At 52.6% G+C, this 18,109-nt stretch overlaps 1 protein-coding gene across 4 annotated transcripts in view; it reads right to left on the bottom strand.

Annotated features, from left to right (window-relative positions):
- Nucleotides 1-15,528, bottom strand: part of P2RX1 (purinergic receptor P2X 1) — a 29,311-nt gene extending 13,783 nt beyond the window's left edge. For 3 of the 4 annotated variants that reach the window (XR_004619704.1, XR_004619703.1, XM_034640866.1), the window contains exons 1-7: nt 12,161-15,528; nt 3,576-3,723; nt 3,206-3,277; nt 2,682-2,751; nt 2,339-2,435; nt 1,939-2,019; nt 1,522-1,663 (exon numbers count right to left, since the gene is read on the bottom strand). Coding sequence is in view for 2 of the 4 variants with exons in the window: in XM_034640866.1 (XP_034496757.1) it covers nt 1,522-1,663; nt 1,939-2,019; nt 2,339-2,435; nt 2,682-2,751; nt 3,206-3,277; nt 3,576-3,723; nt 12,161-12,297 (747 nt within the window). In the remaining 2 variants the exon portion in view is untranslated. The remainder of the gene's footprint in view (nt 1-1,521; nt 1,664-1,938; nt 2,020-2,338; nt 2,436-2,681; nt 2,752-3,205; nt 3,278-3,575; nt 3,724-12,160) is intronic. The other variant, XM_034640865.1, reaches the window with a different exon arrangement.
- Between the last annotated feature and the right edge of the window lie 2,581 nt (nt 15,529-18,109).

Genomic DNA, 18,109 nt, shown 5'->3' with positions numbered 1-18,109 from the left:
CTGATGGTTTCTAGAATACACCAAATTCTTTCTACCTCAGGGCCTTTGCACATACAGCTCCCCCAGTTCCACAAGTCTGGCTCTTTCTTATCCTTTGATCACTTTCTCTGAGAGGCCTTCCCTAATGACCACCTCCAGACCAAAAACGTGTGTGTTATTCCCTCTGTTTTCCCCTTTGAAATCATGTATTTATTTTGTGTGATTATTAACCTATTTCCTCTAAGACTAGAAACTCCGTGGGGGTGGGGCTGTCCGTCTCATTTGTCACTGACTCCTGAGTTCCTAGTGAAAGTCACAGTGTGGAAGGCAAGTAAATAGTGTTGAATTAAACAGCGAGTCTGTAAAGACCTGGGCTAGGAAGAGAAAACTTGAGAAAGTGAAGCTCCTCTGAGCAAGGCAAGGATCAGGGACAGGTGGGGTAGGCTGAGCAACGGGAGAGCTGGGGGGTGGTCAGATGAGGTGTGGAGGTGGGCAACTAGGCAGGTATGCAAGTATCTGTGCATGATGCTGAGGGGTGAGAAGTTCCTAGTGCAGGTGGCAGGGAGATTGTAGGAACAGGGAAGTCTAGCATTCAGCTTTCTGGCTGTGTGTGTTGCTACAGTGTAAACCCCCTCCAGGGTTTGGCAAACTGAGGCCTGAGGGTTGAACTTGTTTGCATGTTTTCTGCGGCTGCTTTTGCCCTATAAGCAGCTGACTTGAATAAGGTTGGAACAAAGTCCTTAGGCCTGCAAAGCTGAAAATACTTCATCTCTGGCCCTTTAAAGACAAACTTTGCTGACCCCTGTTCTAGATAAATGTGCTGTGAGCAAGTTTTGTGTGTATGTGTGATATCGCAGAAAAGAAGCTGATTTCCATCCCTAAATAGGCAACTATAGGAGAAGGCTGATAATGATCATGTGGGAACATGTACACAGGGTCACCACATGCCAGGCAGTGCTGAAATTCCATCCCATGCATGAGCTCACTTGATCTTCAAGACAACCCCACGAGCCTGGTACTATTATTGTCCCCCCTACATAGGTGCAAAAGCTCAGACACACTCAAAGTAAGAGACTAGTCTGAGGCCACGTTGCTCATTGGGGCAGAGCCAGGATTGGAACCCAGTCAGACAGGTCTGTGCTCCTTACAAGGAACTGCATCGCTTGGAACCCCACGTGACTGTACAAATCCCAGATTCTGGAATTCTCAGGACTCCTGAGCAGGGCACAGGACTTCTAAGGGCCATAGGGCATGGAATTCAAGCTTTTATCTAATATTTAGAGAACACTGTGACCTAAGCAAACATCCAGGTGAAAATGTCTGCCCATGTCCAGTCATTCTGGGTACCCCCTCTGTGTCAGGTCCATATCAGGCCCTGCTGAGGACTCAGGCCTGACCCTCAGGAACCCCCAGTATCAGGGAATAAATCCATGTATATACTCAGCCTATACCAGAGGCTCGAGGAGGGCATGATCTGGGGCTGAAAAGCCTTCTTTGACCTGCTGATTCCAGGACCCAGCCCTCATTTGCCTGGCACCATACCTTCTCAGCCAGAGTGCTAAAATTCTGTCCTGACTCTTGTACCACATAGCCAAGCTTGAACACAGGGCACAGTGGGTGCGAGCTCTTGTGATAGAGGCAGGTCCTCATGTAGGCCGCATCCACCTCTTCCACCAGGTTGCGCCTACATGGGGGGGAGGGCATTGATAGCAACAGAATGCCAGCTGGGAGGGTGCCCCTCAAGCCCCAAAGCTCTGGGGATCCCTCACAAGCTCCATCAACCCCCCTTTCACAGCCCCCGGAGACTAAAGGCAGCCCACCCCAGGAGCCCAGCTCAGGCTTCTGCCTCCAAAGTGAAATCAGCAGGAGTGGAAGGTGACAGAGACAGCCGAGACCAGCAGGGGCAGCCTTGGGGGGGGGAGGGGCGCTTCTGCATTTCTGCCCCCTTTTCCCACAAACCTGTTGACCTTGAAGCGTGGAAAGCTGATGCTGTTCTTGATGAAGAGAGTGAAGTTCTCAGCCTCTTGGAGAAGGGCAGGGCTGGAGGAGACTGTACTCACTTACCGTCCCTCCTCAGGAGTCCCCCAAGTGCCCACCAGTGTTTGTCATGGGCGTGAGGGTGTGAGGACCTATGGGATCTTCCTGTGGCCCGGGCTTGGGGGGGATGGGTGTGCTGTAATGATGGACTCTCAGGCCCCTTGACCAGGAGCCAGGGAGATCATTGGCTTGGGCCAAACAGATGGGGTAAGGGTGAGGTTGGAAGAAGGGAGGACAGAGCCTTTCCAGAACATGAATCCAGATGCCCCTTTGTCTGGGCTGGGGAACCTGCTCCCAGCTCCCTGGATGGATAAGGCATTACCGTGGGACATTGTCATCCACCTCCACAGGACACCAGCCAAAGATCTCACAGGTCTGCACAGTGTCATTGAAGGCCACACACTTGCCTGTGCGGATGCCTGGAGCAAGGGAGGAACACATGGGTGCCCACTCTAAGCTGGGGGTAGAGAGGAGGGCCCTCATCTCCAAGAGACCCCAGTGATGGGACACCCAAGAGCAGAAGCCTGAGGACAGAAATGTGGCTGGGTACAGGGCAGGCCAAGGCTAGGATGGCTGGAAGGGAGAGAGCAGGAAGGACTTCCCGGTGGAGGAAGCCTGGTGATGAACAGGGACTGTGCAGGGGGATGGGAGGAGGCCAACCTTACCTTGGGCCTTCCTTTCTGCCTTCCCTGGAGTGCAGCCACTGTCATTTGTGCATGTACCCCCTTCTGGGTGCTAGGGGAAGGGAGAGTTGCTGATCCCAGGCCCCTTGGGTAGTGTCCTAAGGAGAGCTCCTCCCATCCCCAGGGCCCTAGGGAAGTCATGAGGCAGTCTTAGCAGCTTTGGGGTGACCTTTGCTTATAGCTTCCTTCCCCCAGTCCCCTCCCAGGACCCTTCTGGGCTCAGGCCCAGCTGTGCTATTGCCAGTGTCACCTGGCAGGGAGCAGAGACGTTAGGGCTTGGGGATTGGGTGGGCACCGAGGCTCAGCATCTTGCCTGACACACAGCTGGGAGGCAAGTCTCAGCACTGCCAATAGAGGACTGTTACTTTGCGTGAATCTATGCCTAAAATTCCACCATCGCATTCCCCTGAGAAAGCCTATCTTCAATGCTCAAGGGGACTCCCTCTTCCACATTATTTTCCCCTGTGTCCAGGAAGTGGGGAGAGGGGATGGGTAGCAGTCCTCACCTCTGCACAGTAGCCTTGAGCCTGGTGCGGAGTCACAATGAAATTGGTCATGATCACGAAGGAGCTGTCCCCCTGGAAGTGAGGAGTAGGGGAGGGAAGGGCAGGGCTCTGCGTTGGGAGAACATCCCCAAGAGCACAACATTGCCCCAACAAGCCCCTAGAATCTACAAGATACCCAGCAGCCTCCGTACCCCGTGATGTCAGAATGGGATGATATTACAACGTGTTTTTGCCCCTCATTCACAGTTAGGGAAGCTGAGGCCCAGAGGGAGATAGGAGCTAGAGTAGTCCAATAGGGAGATTGGACAGAGCCCAATCCCCACTCTGAGCCAGGCCCCGTGGGGGAAGGTGTACCCCTGAGTCAGCTCACCTGGGCTGGGAAGACGTAGTCAGCTACATCCCAGACCTGGGAGCCCAGACCTGGGAGCTGTGTCACGGCCAGACCCTTGAGTTTCACAGACACGCTGCTGATGAGGCCACTTGAGGTCTGATAGCCCTTCTCGTAGACAAAAACCCACCTGTGGGGTGTTTTGGGGGTTAAAGGAGTCAGAGCTGGGCCAGGCCATTCAAAGATGGCATGAGGCTATGTGGGCTGCTGCCCTTTCTGGCACCAGCTAGACATGTCAACTACTTTCCCTTCCCTTCTCCAGATGCATCTCTGAGCCGTTCTCTGCTCCTAAAGCTACATCTTGGGCTGGGGGCAGAAGAGCCTCGCCCGCTTCCCCGGGCTGGCCTGTACCTGAAGTTCCACCCTTCTTCTTACTAGGAAAATACTAATTCCCAGAGAGGGGATCCGCTGCAGGACTCTTTCAGATCCTTTTCCGAGAGCAGGATTTGCTGGGGCCTAGAGGCCAAGCTTCTTGGACCACAATCCTCAGGCCCAGACTGCTCCTTCCTGCCTGAGGTTCTTCCACTGAGAACTAGTAGAGCATGATGGCTGAGAACCTGGTCTTTGGTGCCCTAGAGGATGGATTGGGCAGTCCCAGCTACACTACTCACGGGCTGTGTGATTTTGGATAAACTGTTCGGTCTGTCTCTGCCTCATCTGTATGAGAATAACAATAATAGTACTAATCGTACTTGCTGTGATTTACTGCATGCAAATCACTTAGAATGGGGACCAGCATGCACTAAGCACTACATAGATATTAGCTGTGATTATCTCAGCCATGCTGGGAGCTCCTGGCAAGGGGGACTGGAAGGGAAATAGAGGGGGCAAGTGACCCTCAAAAGGGCTTGCATAATATGGCCCCAGTTGAGGCCCATTGGAGTGACTCATGCTGGAGGCCTCCCAGCTTTCTTGGGAAATTCTGGCCTTCCCTTCCTAGCATGAAGAACCCCTATTCCTTTGGGTTCTCCACTTTCTGTCTGGAAGGGTCAGTGACATTGACCTCCCTCCTAGCCTTGGGTGTAGGGAGGGTGGGGCACATGACCAAGACTTGCCAATCAATGTTCCGTTGCCCTAGCAACAGTGCTAGCACAGCCCAGTGATAGGTCTAAAGATGGGCACACAACCTAGGGAGCTTCAACAATGAGGCTAGGACTTCTCTGGAAGTTACTGGGAAAGAGACATCCTTTCTGTTAGATAGCTAAGCAAGGTAGCCATAAGACCAAAACTATGATTAGTCATTCTGCTACCTCACAGAGAGAGAAAGTCTGAGAATGAAGCCAACTTTCAGGAAAGTTAGGCCAGGAGATGGAAGAGGGCAGCCTCCTGACAATGGTTGAGCACCTGGATCTAGCCATGCCTGAAGCATGTTAAAAAAATCGACTTCTGGGGGCTCCTGGGTGGCATAGCAGTTAAGTGTCTGCCTTCGGCTCAGGGCATGATCCCGACGTTATGGGATCGAACCCCACATCAGGCTCCTCCGCTATGAGCCTGCTTCTTCCTCTCCCACTCCCCCTGCTTGTGTTCCCTCTCTCGCTGGTTGTCTCTATCTCTGTCGAATAAATAAATAAAATCTTTAAAAAAAAATTTACTTCTGGAATTTTCTGTTACATGAGCTAATAAATTCTTTCCCTTATTTAAGTCAGTTTGGGTTTGGTTTCTGTTGCTTACAACTGAGAGTCCTGGGTATGGTCCATTTCCTTCAGGAAAGACTGCATGGAGATTCAGTGTAACTGTGTGTTTGGGTGTATGTGTCCATTTGTGGTACCCATCAGAGTGTGTAGCTGTGTATCTCTGGGGGAAATCTGTGAGCTGTGTATCTCTGGGGGAAATCTGTGAGCACACGAACAAATCTGACTGCCCAAGCAGAACTCAAAGCCCCTCTCCTGTGATCCAGAGCTCAAGCCTCGTAGCAATTCTCTGGGCATCTTAGTCCCAGAGTCAGTGCTAACTCTCTGGGGGCTGTCTCCCTGCCCCAGGCCCTAGGAAGTCAGCCCACCCAGGTCTTCCTCTTCCCTCCCATGGTCCCCAGTTCATCTTCTCCAGCCCCCCCCCACCAAGCCTGGCCCAGGAGGCACCCCTCCCAAGCCTAAGCATAGTCACTGCTGCCCCCTGCAGGTCCTAGATGGCACCAGGCAAGGCATGACAAAAGCTTCAAGTCCTCAGAACTTCCAGCCTTATCAGGGAGACTGGGGGCATCACCTACCCCTACCCTCCTCAGCCTCCTTAGTCCAGGGAGGATCCTGACTCCATGCCCAAGCTCAGAGGAGCTGTTGGGGATGATGGGGAGCTGCTCCATGTTCTGAAACCCTCCACATAGTGGGGTGGCCGAGAGTGTGGCCCCCAATATGTAACAGAAGCCATGATTCAGGTATCAGCACTGCCACTCACCAGCTGTGTGACTTTAGCCTCACCAGACTAAAGACAAAACCTCTCTGAGTCCTGGCTTTCTCAGTAAATCAGATGTGATGGCACTTACCTTAAAAATACTGCTTTTCATTCAACAAATATGAGCAAGGCCTTCCCATGTATTGAACTGTGGGCTGGGCGCAGGAAGAAAGCAAGTCTAGGTGACTACGGGATTTCTCATGAGTTCTCATTAAGGAAGTTAGCATGCAGTAGGCACATAATAAATAATCCTCTTATTTTCACTGTCTTGAGTCAGTAATTCCTCTTTATATGTCCACCTGTCCCCATCACCCTGGCTTCTATTTTCTGCCCAGGCAGAACCTTATGTAAGCTGTCACCGATACATCACGTCCCAGATTTTTATCTCCACTTCTGCACTTTCCCTGGAGATCTAATTCCACACATTCATTTAGTGATTCAACAAATATTTATTGATGGAGCCCTTATTGTGTGCCAAGCAGTGTTCTAGGCACTAAAAAAACAGAAGTGAACAAAGCCAACCAAAATTCTGCGCTCAAGAATCTTCCATACATGTCTATATGACCCAACGCTTTGTGACACCCATTCCTTCTCCCTCCTCTAGCCCCTCGCCCCAGACATCACACAGGTACCTCAAACTCAACTCAAACCCTTGCAAAACCTGGTGATTCCTCAAAAAGTTAAATGTGGGGTCACCGATCGATTCAGCAATTCTACTTCTGGGTATGTACCCAACAGAACTGAAAACACATCCACACAAAAACTTGTACACAAGTCTTCACAGCAACATTATACTTAGGAAGCAAAAGTGGAAACATCCCAAATGACTATCTGCCAATGAACAGATAAATCAAATGTCACATATCCATACAATGAAATAGCATTCAGCCATAAAAAGGAATGAACTACTGATACACGTTATAACCAACATAGATGGTCCTTACAAATACACTAAGTGAAAGAAGCCAGACACGAAAGGCCGCATGTGATTTTATTTCTATGAAATGTCCAGAGTAGGCAAAGTAGGCTGTGGAGAGAAAGAATGGGGAGTTATTGCTAAGGAGTAGAGTTTCTTTCTGGAGTAGTGAGCATGTTGTAGACTAGGCAGTGGTGACGGTGGCACAACTTTGTGATGATATGAAAAACCGCTGACTTGTATATTCCTAAAGGGCGAACGTTATGGCATTTGACTAATATCTCAAAACAAAAATTCAGTGGGGCTAACCTTAATGCCTCCTGTTCCCCACAGAACTTGCCCCTCTGTTGCCCTCATCTTGGAGGACGGCATCATACCTACCCCATCCTCCTCAAAGCCTGGGCATCGTCCTCACACCCTCATCCTCCATTATCCCCACATTCTTTGGGCCCCTCTGTCCTTTTGGATTTCATCTAAGGACCCAAAGGGGTTTTGCTGTGGGAGGCTGAGATGTGAGAGGAGCCAGGACACATGCCAGGGGAAGGAACTCTGGCGTGGGGATGGGACGATATGTTGTGGCTGGTAGGGACACACAGTGCAACCTCGGGCAGCAGGCAACCAGACCAGGCGCCTGCTATGGTGCAGAGCAGCACTGGGGAGGGGCAAGGCCAGACTCCAGGCCTGGGAGGGATTGAGTTTAGAGCTGGGGCCCACACTCAGTGTTTGGAGGTTAATCTACATGTTGTCTGCAGATAAGTTAGGCTGACAATTCGTGTTTAAAAAATTTTTTAATGAGTCACCAACCTCTAAATACCAAGAGGTTCCTTTTGCTCATAAATTCCAATTTCTCACTGCTCTTGAGAAGTCAAAAACTCTGGCTGTGCCGGGCCCCTGGCCTGCTGCAGAGACGATGGGCAGAAAGTAAGCAGCGGACACCCCCTCCACACATACCTCTCCGGTGTGGGGCCCACCAGGGTGATTACTTCTGTCCTCCATGCTCACTGCTCCTGCCTTGGCATGACCTCCTCCTCTCCTCTTATCACTGCTGCCTCTTCATAGTGCCCTGCCTCTGGCCTCCACCCCCACCCCATCCCCTGCCTGCCCTGGGGCTTCCCCTGCTAGACATTCTTCTATGGCTCCCCACGACCTATAGGAGAAAGCCCATGTTCCTCAGCCTGGCATTCAGAGGCCTGAATCAGTGGCTGTGCTCACCCCTCCACCTCCGTTCCCTTGAGGTCCTTTCATGCTCCACAGCCTAACCTTAGTTACTCTTTTACTGTTCCTTTCCTGCCCCAGGGCCTTTGATCATACCCTGCTTTCCAGCAGGAGTGCCTGGACCAGGTAGGCACACGAGACTCTACCAACCAGGGTTTTTCATTTCCTTGCCAATAACAATTGGTTTTGTGGTAGGCACTTGACCTGACCCCTGCCAGTAAGAGTTGGATCTGGGACTTTTGCTGGAACTCTGGAAAAGGAGACAGTCTTATGCCCTAGAGATGGCTAAGCTGGTGAGATGTCAGGCTGGAGCTGCCATTTTGCCACTATGAGGACAGAAAGACTGCCTAAGAATGAAGCCCAAAGGATAGCAGAGCTGGGAAGAGGAGAAAATCCTGGCTAGCTTCTTTGGAGAACCGAAATGGGACCAACCTGAATTCCCCATCTCCCTGCACAACTTGCTCTTCCTGTGTCCTCATCACGGAGGATCCAGCCAGGCCTAAGGCCTGCATCGATTTTTTTTCAGTTACATAAACCACTTGAGAGCCCCACTCTTCTCTAGGAACCAAAGGAGTCCTAGCTAACTCATCCTCCATTCCTTACTCTTCCTTTGCCCACCCGGTACCCCACCTCTGTCCCATGGATCCCAGCACAGCAATAGGCACAGAGAAGATGCTGTAGAAATGTCCCTGGATGCATTTTTCCCAGCAATAATTTGTATCTATCCTTATCCCTGATTGGTATGTTCCAGGATCCATTTGAAAATCTCAGAAGCATGTGAACTTCTCAAGCGCTCTGTGTGGAGGTAGATGGGGCGGGGGAGGGGGACACAAAGGGAAAGCCAAGAGCAGATTTGCCTGGCTTATAGACCCCAGGCTTTTTTGCTCACGGCTGGTTCCACCACTCTGTCATCTCTTCTAGGAAGCTTCCCAGGCTCCACTTACCAAGCAGCATTCACAAATCCCATTGGGACCCTCCTGTGTACTGCAGCCAGACCTCTGTCCTCTCCAAACCAGAGCCCTCCAGGCAGGGACATATCCCATACACTCCTTGTTTGGGCCTACTTGGTCATGGATGACAGCCCACTGCCTGTATACTGAGTTACAGAGAGCTCATCACCTCCCAGGAGACAGTTCTAACTGCAAATTAACCATTTTAATTTGATACAAAAAGAGTGAGATCTTAGCTCAGCCCACCAGGGCCTCAGGCCCACTTGCTGATAGAGAATACAACCTCAGTTTGCCTTCTCAGAGTCTGCTTGGGTTCTCAACATCTCAGCCTCTCTGCCTCTGTCTTAGTAATTCACCATCTCTCAGTCTCAGCACCTCTCTCTTCATCGGAATGGTTGTGCTCTGATGTCTATCCCTCGGTCCAGTTCTGTCTTTGTGTCTGCCCATCCTCCATCTTGTTTGTGCCTCTGTCTCTGGAATGTGGGAGTCTGGCTCTTCTCCCATGCTCCCCTTTGTACCCTGTAGCACCCACAGGACCAGGCATTCAGACAGACAGGGGCCTTGTGAAGGAGGCTAATTAAAGAAAGGCATCCCTCCTCAGAAACGAGCCTGCATACAACATCTTTAGAGGGTTCCTCCCAACCTTATTTCGTGGAACAGTTGGGAAGACCAAGTCCAGGCTGGTTTTTGTCTGCCGCTGAGCGGTCAGCAAAGCAGTGGGCAGTGGCCAGACGAGGGTGCTAGAGATAGCAGGAATTTCAGTTGGAACAGGAAGTCTGGGCTTAAGGGTAGGGTTGTGAGGGGTGGGTGTTGTGGGGGACCCTGCCTTCCACTCTCTGCTATATGACTTCGGCAAGTCAGTGCCCTCTCTGAGAATGTTTCCTTTCCAGGATATTAAAGCCAACTTTGAATCCATGCAGCTGGATTCAAATCTGGTTTAGCCTCTTTCTGGTTGTGAGATTCAGACTAAATCACCCAGCATTCCTGAGCCTCACCCAAACTGAGGAGGCCGCATCCATTTGGAAACTGAGTAGACTGTCCTTGGGAGGGAGGAAAGCAAGGAGAGAGGTAGGCGGGTCTCTGTTCCTAGAGGTATGTGCTCACGACCCGATGTTGGCTTGGGGCATATGGTATAGCTGGGAGTGGGGTGAGAGGACCGTGGCTTTCCCTCTGACAGTCTGTGACCAACACACAAGAGGGCCCTGGCGCTGCTCCCACTGCTGACCTGAAAGCAGAAATAAGGAGCAATAGGGGCCACAGTGAGGACAACATTCTCCCAGCCTCTCCTGGAGAAGGATGGGCTAGGCCTGGGCAGGCAATCTCTCTTTTCCCTGGAGGGTCAGGAGCGCAGTTAATGGTGAGATTTTAGGCCCACCCTGTGCCTGGTATCACAGCATCAGTGCCCCATTACAATGTTCTCAGAGCCGTTGTGAGGTGGGAAAGGAGAAGGCAGTGTTGAGTCCTGGGGATCGAGGGTCCTCAGTTCTAGCTGGGACTTGCTATGTGACCTGCAAGTCCCACTATTCCTTTCTGGTCCTCAGTTTTCCTCACAAGCTCAGATGACACTGCAGATGTCAAATCGGTCTGTGAACAGGAGGGAGGCAGAGGCCGAAAGATGTCACAGGGCTAGGTCCCGGCTTTGACTCCACCTGAGCAGCTCTGAGGCCTTGGGGGCCAGACGGGGTAGAGGGAAGGCTGTTTTGGATATCAGAGGCCCTGGAGGGACCAGAGTGACATGGTCACTGTCTGGCCTCCTAGTCAGCCTGCTCTGGGCTCTAGTCAGCAGTCCCGGTTTGGTCCCACAGCAAAAATGGGGACATGGAGACCAGAGGCGCAGGGCCCTCAGAATCACAGAGCAAAGTGATTCTGCCGTGCATCCCCAAGCCCCCTCAGCAGGAGCTGAAAGTCCTTCATTGGCCCTGGGGCCTCCAAGAACCCTCTGTAGTATCACTCTGAGTGGATAGGATACTCCCCCCACCCCGCCCCAGGGCACACACATCAGGTGCCCAGCCACAGACATGTACGTGTGGATACCCAGCCACAGGGACATACCCAGCAGCCACCCCCAGTAGGCGCATGCCCAGACACAGGAGAACATACGCACCCACACAGAGATCTAGGTACGACACATATGCGTACACACACCACATACGCCCATGTGCACTCACACAAGCACACATATGTGTAAGTCACTGCCAGGCCTATCTTGGCTCCCAGGACAGCAAGACTGCAGGGGGGTACCACTTTGCTTCTGCCTCTGCACTCCTGGGACAGTGGGACAGGTCTCAAGATGCCTAGAAAGGAGGGGCGCCTGGGTAGCACAGTCGTTAAGCATCTGGCCTTCGGCTCAGGGCGTGATCCCGGCATTCCGGGATCGAGCCCCACATCGGGCTCCTCCGCTGGGAGCCTGCTTCTTCCTCTCCTACTCCCCCTTGCTTGTGCTCCCTCTCTCGCTGGCTGTCTCTCTGTCACATAAATAAATAAAATCTTAAAAAAAAAATGCCTAGAAAGGAGCAGTCATCCCTGGGACCTGAACTGACCTCACCCTCTGCCCAACAGGCCACCATTAAGGTACAGGTGTTCTGAACTTGAAAGTTTCTTTGCTCTGGGGGTTTCAAATATCTCAGGATGCCTCTAATTTAGGCAGGGCAGGTGGGAACAGGGCCTGTCCCTCTTTGGCTTGTAAAATGGGGACGTGGCCTCTGTCTCTTAGTAGTGGCCTGGCTTGGCTAGGAGGTCAGAAGTAGAAGGACTCTGGTTGTGGTTTTCTGGGGCCCTGGTCTCCAGCACCACTGACCACTTGAGACACCATTGACATTGACACCATTGAGTCAGTTCCTTAGAACCCAATGGCTTTGCCTGTTGTTCACCATACGACTCGGGGCAGGACTTCCCTTCTCTACCTTAACGTCCCCGTCCTGACAGTGAGTTAGCAGGCTTCCATTCCTTCTGAATAGCACTACAGTTCGTTAGGGAGGATGACAACTGATGGAGAGAAAGAGGGGCTCCTTGGGGTCATGGGGGCATCCCAGAGCCTGGAGGAAAGGCCCAGGTTGGAAGCTGGTGCAAGAGAGTGGCAGGTAGGGGCCCAGACTCACCCAATGACGTAGACCAGAACCACGAGCTGGATCAGGCGGAAGACGACGCCCACCTTCTTGTTGCGCACAAGCACCATTCGGGGAGTGTCATACTCAAAGAAGAAAGCAGCCAGTTCATCCTGGAGCCGCTGTGCCATGGTGGGCCAGGCTGGGGCCTGAGGACTGAGCCCCTTGCACAGCCTTTGCTCTTGAGGTGAGCCAGATGTCAATGCCCACGTCTACAGTGGAGCTTCTAGGGGCTTCCTGGCCCGTTAGGAAGGGTAGGGTAGGACAGGGCAGGGCAGGGCAGCTGGGGCCAGAGGTCAGGAGTCAGGGGTCAGTTGAAGGCACTTGGGTTGAAAAATAGAGTCCTTGGGTGGTTAGAGCAGCTCTTGGCCCCTGGCAGGCAATGGACTGTGGGCTGGCCGCGCCTGTGGACAAATAAATTCCCAAAGATAGATGGGGGCGGGGCTGGTGGGGCCACCCAGGCCCAGCCCCACAGCTCCTTCTGGCTCCGCCTGGGCCCTGCTGAGCCTCCGGAAACAGGAGCTGTTGGCAGGAAACCACAGGCCACCCGTTACAAGGCAAAGATAAAGCTGTCAGCCCCCCATGAACCTGGTGGAACAGAACGGGGCCACGGCTTGGGTGGAATGGCCTCAGGTTGAAGCATTCCCCAAACCAGGGACCCATACCCATATCCACACATCCTCCCCACTCTACCTGTGCCCCGAGGTGGGAAGCTCAGTCCCTGGGGAGTTTGTGGCCAGGAGAGCAGAAGAGGAAGCGGGGCCATTTCTGTAAGTATCAGCTGTCTGATACTTTCAGAGCCTGCAGCAGGACCCCCACCTCTGTCCTTATAGACCATCTTCCTTATAGACCACCTGTCCCTCTGAGTCCAAGCCTGGCCTGTGCCCAGTCGACCTTAGCATTGGGCTGGCATTTCTATAGCTTAACTCTCCTTTCCCATCATTCTTTCTGTCCCAGCCACACCTCTACCTCCCAAAAACAAGCAGAGGGAGGCAGGTGCCCAGAAGATTCAAGGGCCACATCTGTTATAGATTGCCACAGGGCTCCTGAGACAAAGCAGGGAAAGCCTGACATCAGACAGCCTCAGTTAATATCCTTGGCTCTGCTACTAGCTGCCTGTGAAATGGGGATGATAATAAGATTTCCCTCATAGGTAGAGGCCCCAGGGGGTTGGGTCCCAACAACACTGAGGACAAAAACCTGAGGCCACTATTGATCTTAAGGTACAGACCTTCTGCAGCCCCTATCTTCAACCACAGCCCAGGGTGTGAATGCAAGGGCTGCAGGGGGCTGGGGGTGGGACAGAGGTCTCATGTTTGCTTTTGGAGTCCTAGAGCTAGAGGCCTCCCCTGACCTAACGCTTTGTTTTGCAGATGAAGAAATGAGCTAAGAAAAGAGAAATGAATTGCCCAAGCTCACCCTGGACGGTACTGGAGGCCTCAGCTTAAAGCAGGAAGGCCTACCTTGCTGGCCTTCAATCCAGGCCAGGTGTCCTTGGGGCTTCCTCTGGAGAGGGAGGTGGAGGTTTGGTGTCCACCAGGGCTGTGGGGAACTCCCCTGCAGTCCAAGGTGCCTCACTCTGAAGGCTGATAGGAGTCTTCCTCTGGCAGGCCTTTCGTTGGGAAATTATTCTAGGCAGGGAGCCAGGCTCCAGGGCAGGAAATCCCAGCTGCCTGTCTGAGTAGAGCTGTTTTCTGGGCAGCAAGGGCCCCCACAGAGGGCAGGCCCATGGCCCCTTCCAGCACCCTAGGCCAATCCCCCCTCTCAAACAGATCAGCCTCACCAATCTCAGGCCCAACTGTCTGTCCAATATCACCTTCAAGAGGGGCAGGCCAGAACCATGTCCTGGGCTTTTCTAAGGAAAAAATCCAAAGATGTTGGGAACCAAACCTGTGGGTATCATGTCCCCTTGGCCTGGTCTTGATCCCAGACAAAAGGGCCTATTCCCTTTCCAGGTGATCCTGTGGCTCTTGGAATAGCAGGTCCCAGGACATGAATTGCTTGCAATCAAGAGTGGGGGTTATGCTGGCACTGTACAGGAGCCATCTTTGTGTCCCACTCCACCCATGATTCCTGGACATTCAGGAGGGTAGCAGACACTAGGTGAAGTGGGGAGAGGAGAGGTAGGAGAGGGAAGGAAGTCAGGCAGTCGTTCTCCAATCTGCATCTGCCCTTTTCTTATCATCACTTCCGAGGAGCCAGGCTTGCTGACAGACAGATGGACTAATGGACAGATGGCTTCCTTTGCCTGGCTAAATTTAGCAGGCAGTGGATCCCGGAGGGGGCCTATGCCCATCCTGAAGGCCAGGCCAGGTCCTCAAGGGGTTCAGCACAAGGCTCCAATGGGTCTCCTTAGTTACTCAGACACCCCTGCTTGGAGCGTACACCTGTGCTCCTGTTAGAGCCTTGGTTCTGACCCTGACACTTAGAAAACAGTCTGTCATGGGGGGACTATCTCATTTGGGGTTATCATATCCAAAGCATGCCCAAAATAAAAAGAAATAAAAGCAATTATGTCTATCGTCCCAATTACAAATCTCTATTTTAGCTCATAAGTTTGCCAGAGCAAGACAGGAAGCTGATAGGATTAATGCCCTTTCATTGGTTCTAAAATGCATCTTTCCATCCAGGCCTATGTTTTCCTGCCTTGCCCCAACTCCAGCATCCCCAGGAACAGACACCTGTGATTGTTCCAGGCATTGGGGTGGGGGCAGAGATGGGCAGGGCAGGGGTCAGAGTTTACAGGGGACACAGTACTTTCACACTCAGCAGATTTTTTTAAAAACAGCCCCATGAGGTAGGTACTGGATCCCCATTTTACAGATAGGGAAACTGACACTCTAGAAATTGAGTGCCTTGCCCAAATAGCTCCCATTTCTGCTAGTGGCTAGAAAGAAGGCTCCCCAAAGTCTGAGAGTTTGGCCCAGAGCCCACCCCAAGACTCCAGCACTTGAGAGCTGCCAGACCTGCCTTATAAGCCCAAAGGCCGAGTGGCCAGCTCCAGTATTGGGCCAGACCTTGTAGGGAGACAAGGCAGTGCTGCCAAGCCCTCAGCCCCAGGACAGCCTCCTCTGCCTGGCTAAATTTAGCAGTTCTATGGAGTGTGGAGGGGGCCTGTGTCCATCCTGGAGGCCAGCCCAAGCCCTCAAGGGCACAGACTCCAGTGGGTCTCCTTAGCCATTCAGCGTCCCAGGGTTGCAGGGATGACACCTCTGCTTGCAGAGTTCAGTCCAATTCCCCACGCGGGGCCTCTCAGTGCCCAGGGCTCACTCAATGCCACTCAGCCCCTTAGATGCTAGCTAGAATAGGGCCCTGGGGTAGCCTAACAGAGATTGTCAAAGGGACGTCGTGGAAGCAGGCATCTCTGGGGAAGCCACAGCAGGGNTCCCCACGCGGGGCCTCTCAGTGCCCAGGGCTCACTCAATGCCACTCAGCCCCTTAGATGCTAGCTAGAATAGGGCCCTGGGGTAGCCTAACAGAGATTGTCAAAGGGACGTCGTGGAAGCAGGCATCTCTGGGGAAGCCACAGCAGGGGTCCTCATGGTTGGTTTCTCCTCTTGCCCAGACCTTGCACTGCTCCTCTGGCCTCTTCTAACCACTGCCACCTCCCCCACCAACTACAAGCTCCTTCTCCCCAGCATCCAAGGCATCACCTGGTTCTCCTCCATCCTTTTGGGACATTTCCTCTTGGTCCCCATCCTCTTCCTGCCCCGGGAATGTGGGGACTCCTTGGGGCTGACATAGGTCCCTGCCCCTCAAACCCTGAGCACCCTTTGGGAGGCTTGTCTCCTTGCCTCCTGATGCTGCTGAAACTTCTATACCCATATGGCGGCCACATGCCCACTGACCTCCTCTGGCTCCTACCTCTTTCTTTTCTTCTAAATCAAACCGTATTGAGGTATAATTGACATACAGCAAAAGTACCCATTTTAGGCACATAGTTTGATGAGTTTTGACAAATGCATGTAACCCCACCCACCATCTGTCACCCTAGAATGTTCCTACCTGCTCTTTTGCTGTCAATCCCTCCCCAACCCCAGCCCCGGACAATCACTGATCTATTTTGTCACTACAGATTTGTTTTGCCTTTTCTAGAACTTCATGGAGATGGAATTGCACAGTACAGGTTTCTTTTACTTAGCACAAGTGTTTAAGCTTCATCCGTGCTGTTGCATATATGAGTAGTCTGCTCCTTCTTATTGCTGAGGAGTATTCTGTTGTATGAACATACCACAGCTTGTTGTCCTTCTGTTGATGGTTGCTTGGGTTGTTTCCAGTTTGGGGCTATGATGAGTAAAGCTGCCATGAACAATTGGGTTCAGTTCTTTGTGAGGGCATTAGGTCTTCATTTCCTGATTTTGCCCTTCCATTTCTCCCAGTGTGGCCCCAACAGAGTCTCTCCTACCCCTCTGAGGGGTACAGTGTGGGAGGCATGGGGAGCACAACATGGGCCAATGGAGGGAGCAGGGTGAGGACCTGGGCATTTTGGCAGCTGCCATCCCTGAGCCAGTGAGAAGTGTGCCAGGGCTTGCCCTGGAATTCCCTCTTGGGTGAGTGGCTGTGAGGTAGGAAACCTCTGTTTACCTTGGCTGCTCCGTCTTGACCTATCAGGCTCCATGCTGTGGGCTGGCAAGGCTGGACTCGTGTAGGCCTGGCCATGAGCTCCAGCAGCTGATGGGAGTGCTGAAGCTGGCCTGTCTCCTAGTCAAGCCCTCCAAGCCCGTCTTAGCTCCATGTTCTGTCTATCTGCCATGATGAAGCCAGATAGATAGTCAGGCTTTCAGAGAGCTTTGGGGTCTTCATCTGTAAACTGAAGCCCTAGCCCCTGCCAGGCCCATCTAAAGGAGCTGATTGGGCCCCCAGGGAGATGAGGTGTATGGAATGGTTTTCGGATCTGAGAGGTCTGATGGACCACGCACAAGGAAGAACCCGTCTGCCCATCCTTGGCTCCCACTGTGAACTATGCACCAAATCTTGCCCTTCCCCGAAATAAAACCTAGGAGCTCCTAACGGTGGGTTCTCTTCCAGTCACGGCTGGCTTCATGGATGTGTGACCTATGCAGTTGCACAGAACCCCATGCCCAGAAGGGCCCTACATTTCGTTTTAATACTCTGCTGTCACTGCTATGAAACTCTTACGTTTTAAACAAGGGGCTCCATATTTTCATTTTGTACTGAGCCCCACTAATTACATAGTCAGTCCTAGCTCTGGCTCTGTGGGCAGGGCCTGACTGCCCTTCCCAGGGCAGCTGGGCAGAAGGTTAGATATAGAAACTTCATGAGGGAGTCTTCCCTCCAGAGGAAGGAAATGCGGGAGATGGGGACACACAGCTAGTCCCTCCACAGAGCCCCTGCTCCAAGACAGCAGGGCCACCTGGGTGAGTCAGGACTTAATATCAAGCAACCTCTCAAAGGTCCCTGGATCATAGGAGCTGAGGGAAGCCTTGGGAAGGTGCACTTGGGCTGGGCTTAGAAGGGCAAGAAGTCGATGGCATCCTGGGGTTCCAGGAGGGGAAAAAAACAGAGCAGGAAACCTCAGGGAGAGATGCAGAACCCATGGAATAGGCAGGGCTGGAGGCCCATGATATTTAGACTCCAGGCCTATCCCTGCCCCAGGCCAAGTCATGAACCCCTCCCAGCCTGTTTCCCCAGTGATGACATTTGAATCTTAACATGTGCAAAGTGCTTTGAATACATACACAAACTATCGAGTGCAGTCCCTGTGAGCAGAGTTGTGCGTCTGCCGTTTGGGAGTGGGTCAGGAAATCAGTGCCTCTCCTGGGTCTTGTCTCAGAGGAAGACGGCAATCCCTGGCTGGCAGCGTGGGAACCCCAGACCTTGGCTCAAGTTTCCTGATGTGAGTAGGTGTGGGTGGTGGGAGCCCAGGGAGACACCACACGGGCAGATGGTGGAACCACTCTCTAGGAAAACAGACGGTGATGG

The sequence above is a fragment of the Ailuropoda melanoleuca genome, chromosome 13, assembly GCF_002007445.2.
Source record: "Ailuropoda melanoleuca isolate Jingjing chromosome 13, ASM200744v2, whole genome shotgun sequence".
Classification (NCBI taxonomy): Eukaryota; Metazoa; Chordata; class Mammalia; order Carnivora; family Ursidae; genus Ailuropoda; species Ailuropoda melanoleuca.
The sequence above is the reverse complement of the archived record's forward strand: the minus strand, read 5'-3'. Positions and strand labels throughout refer to the sequence as shown.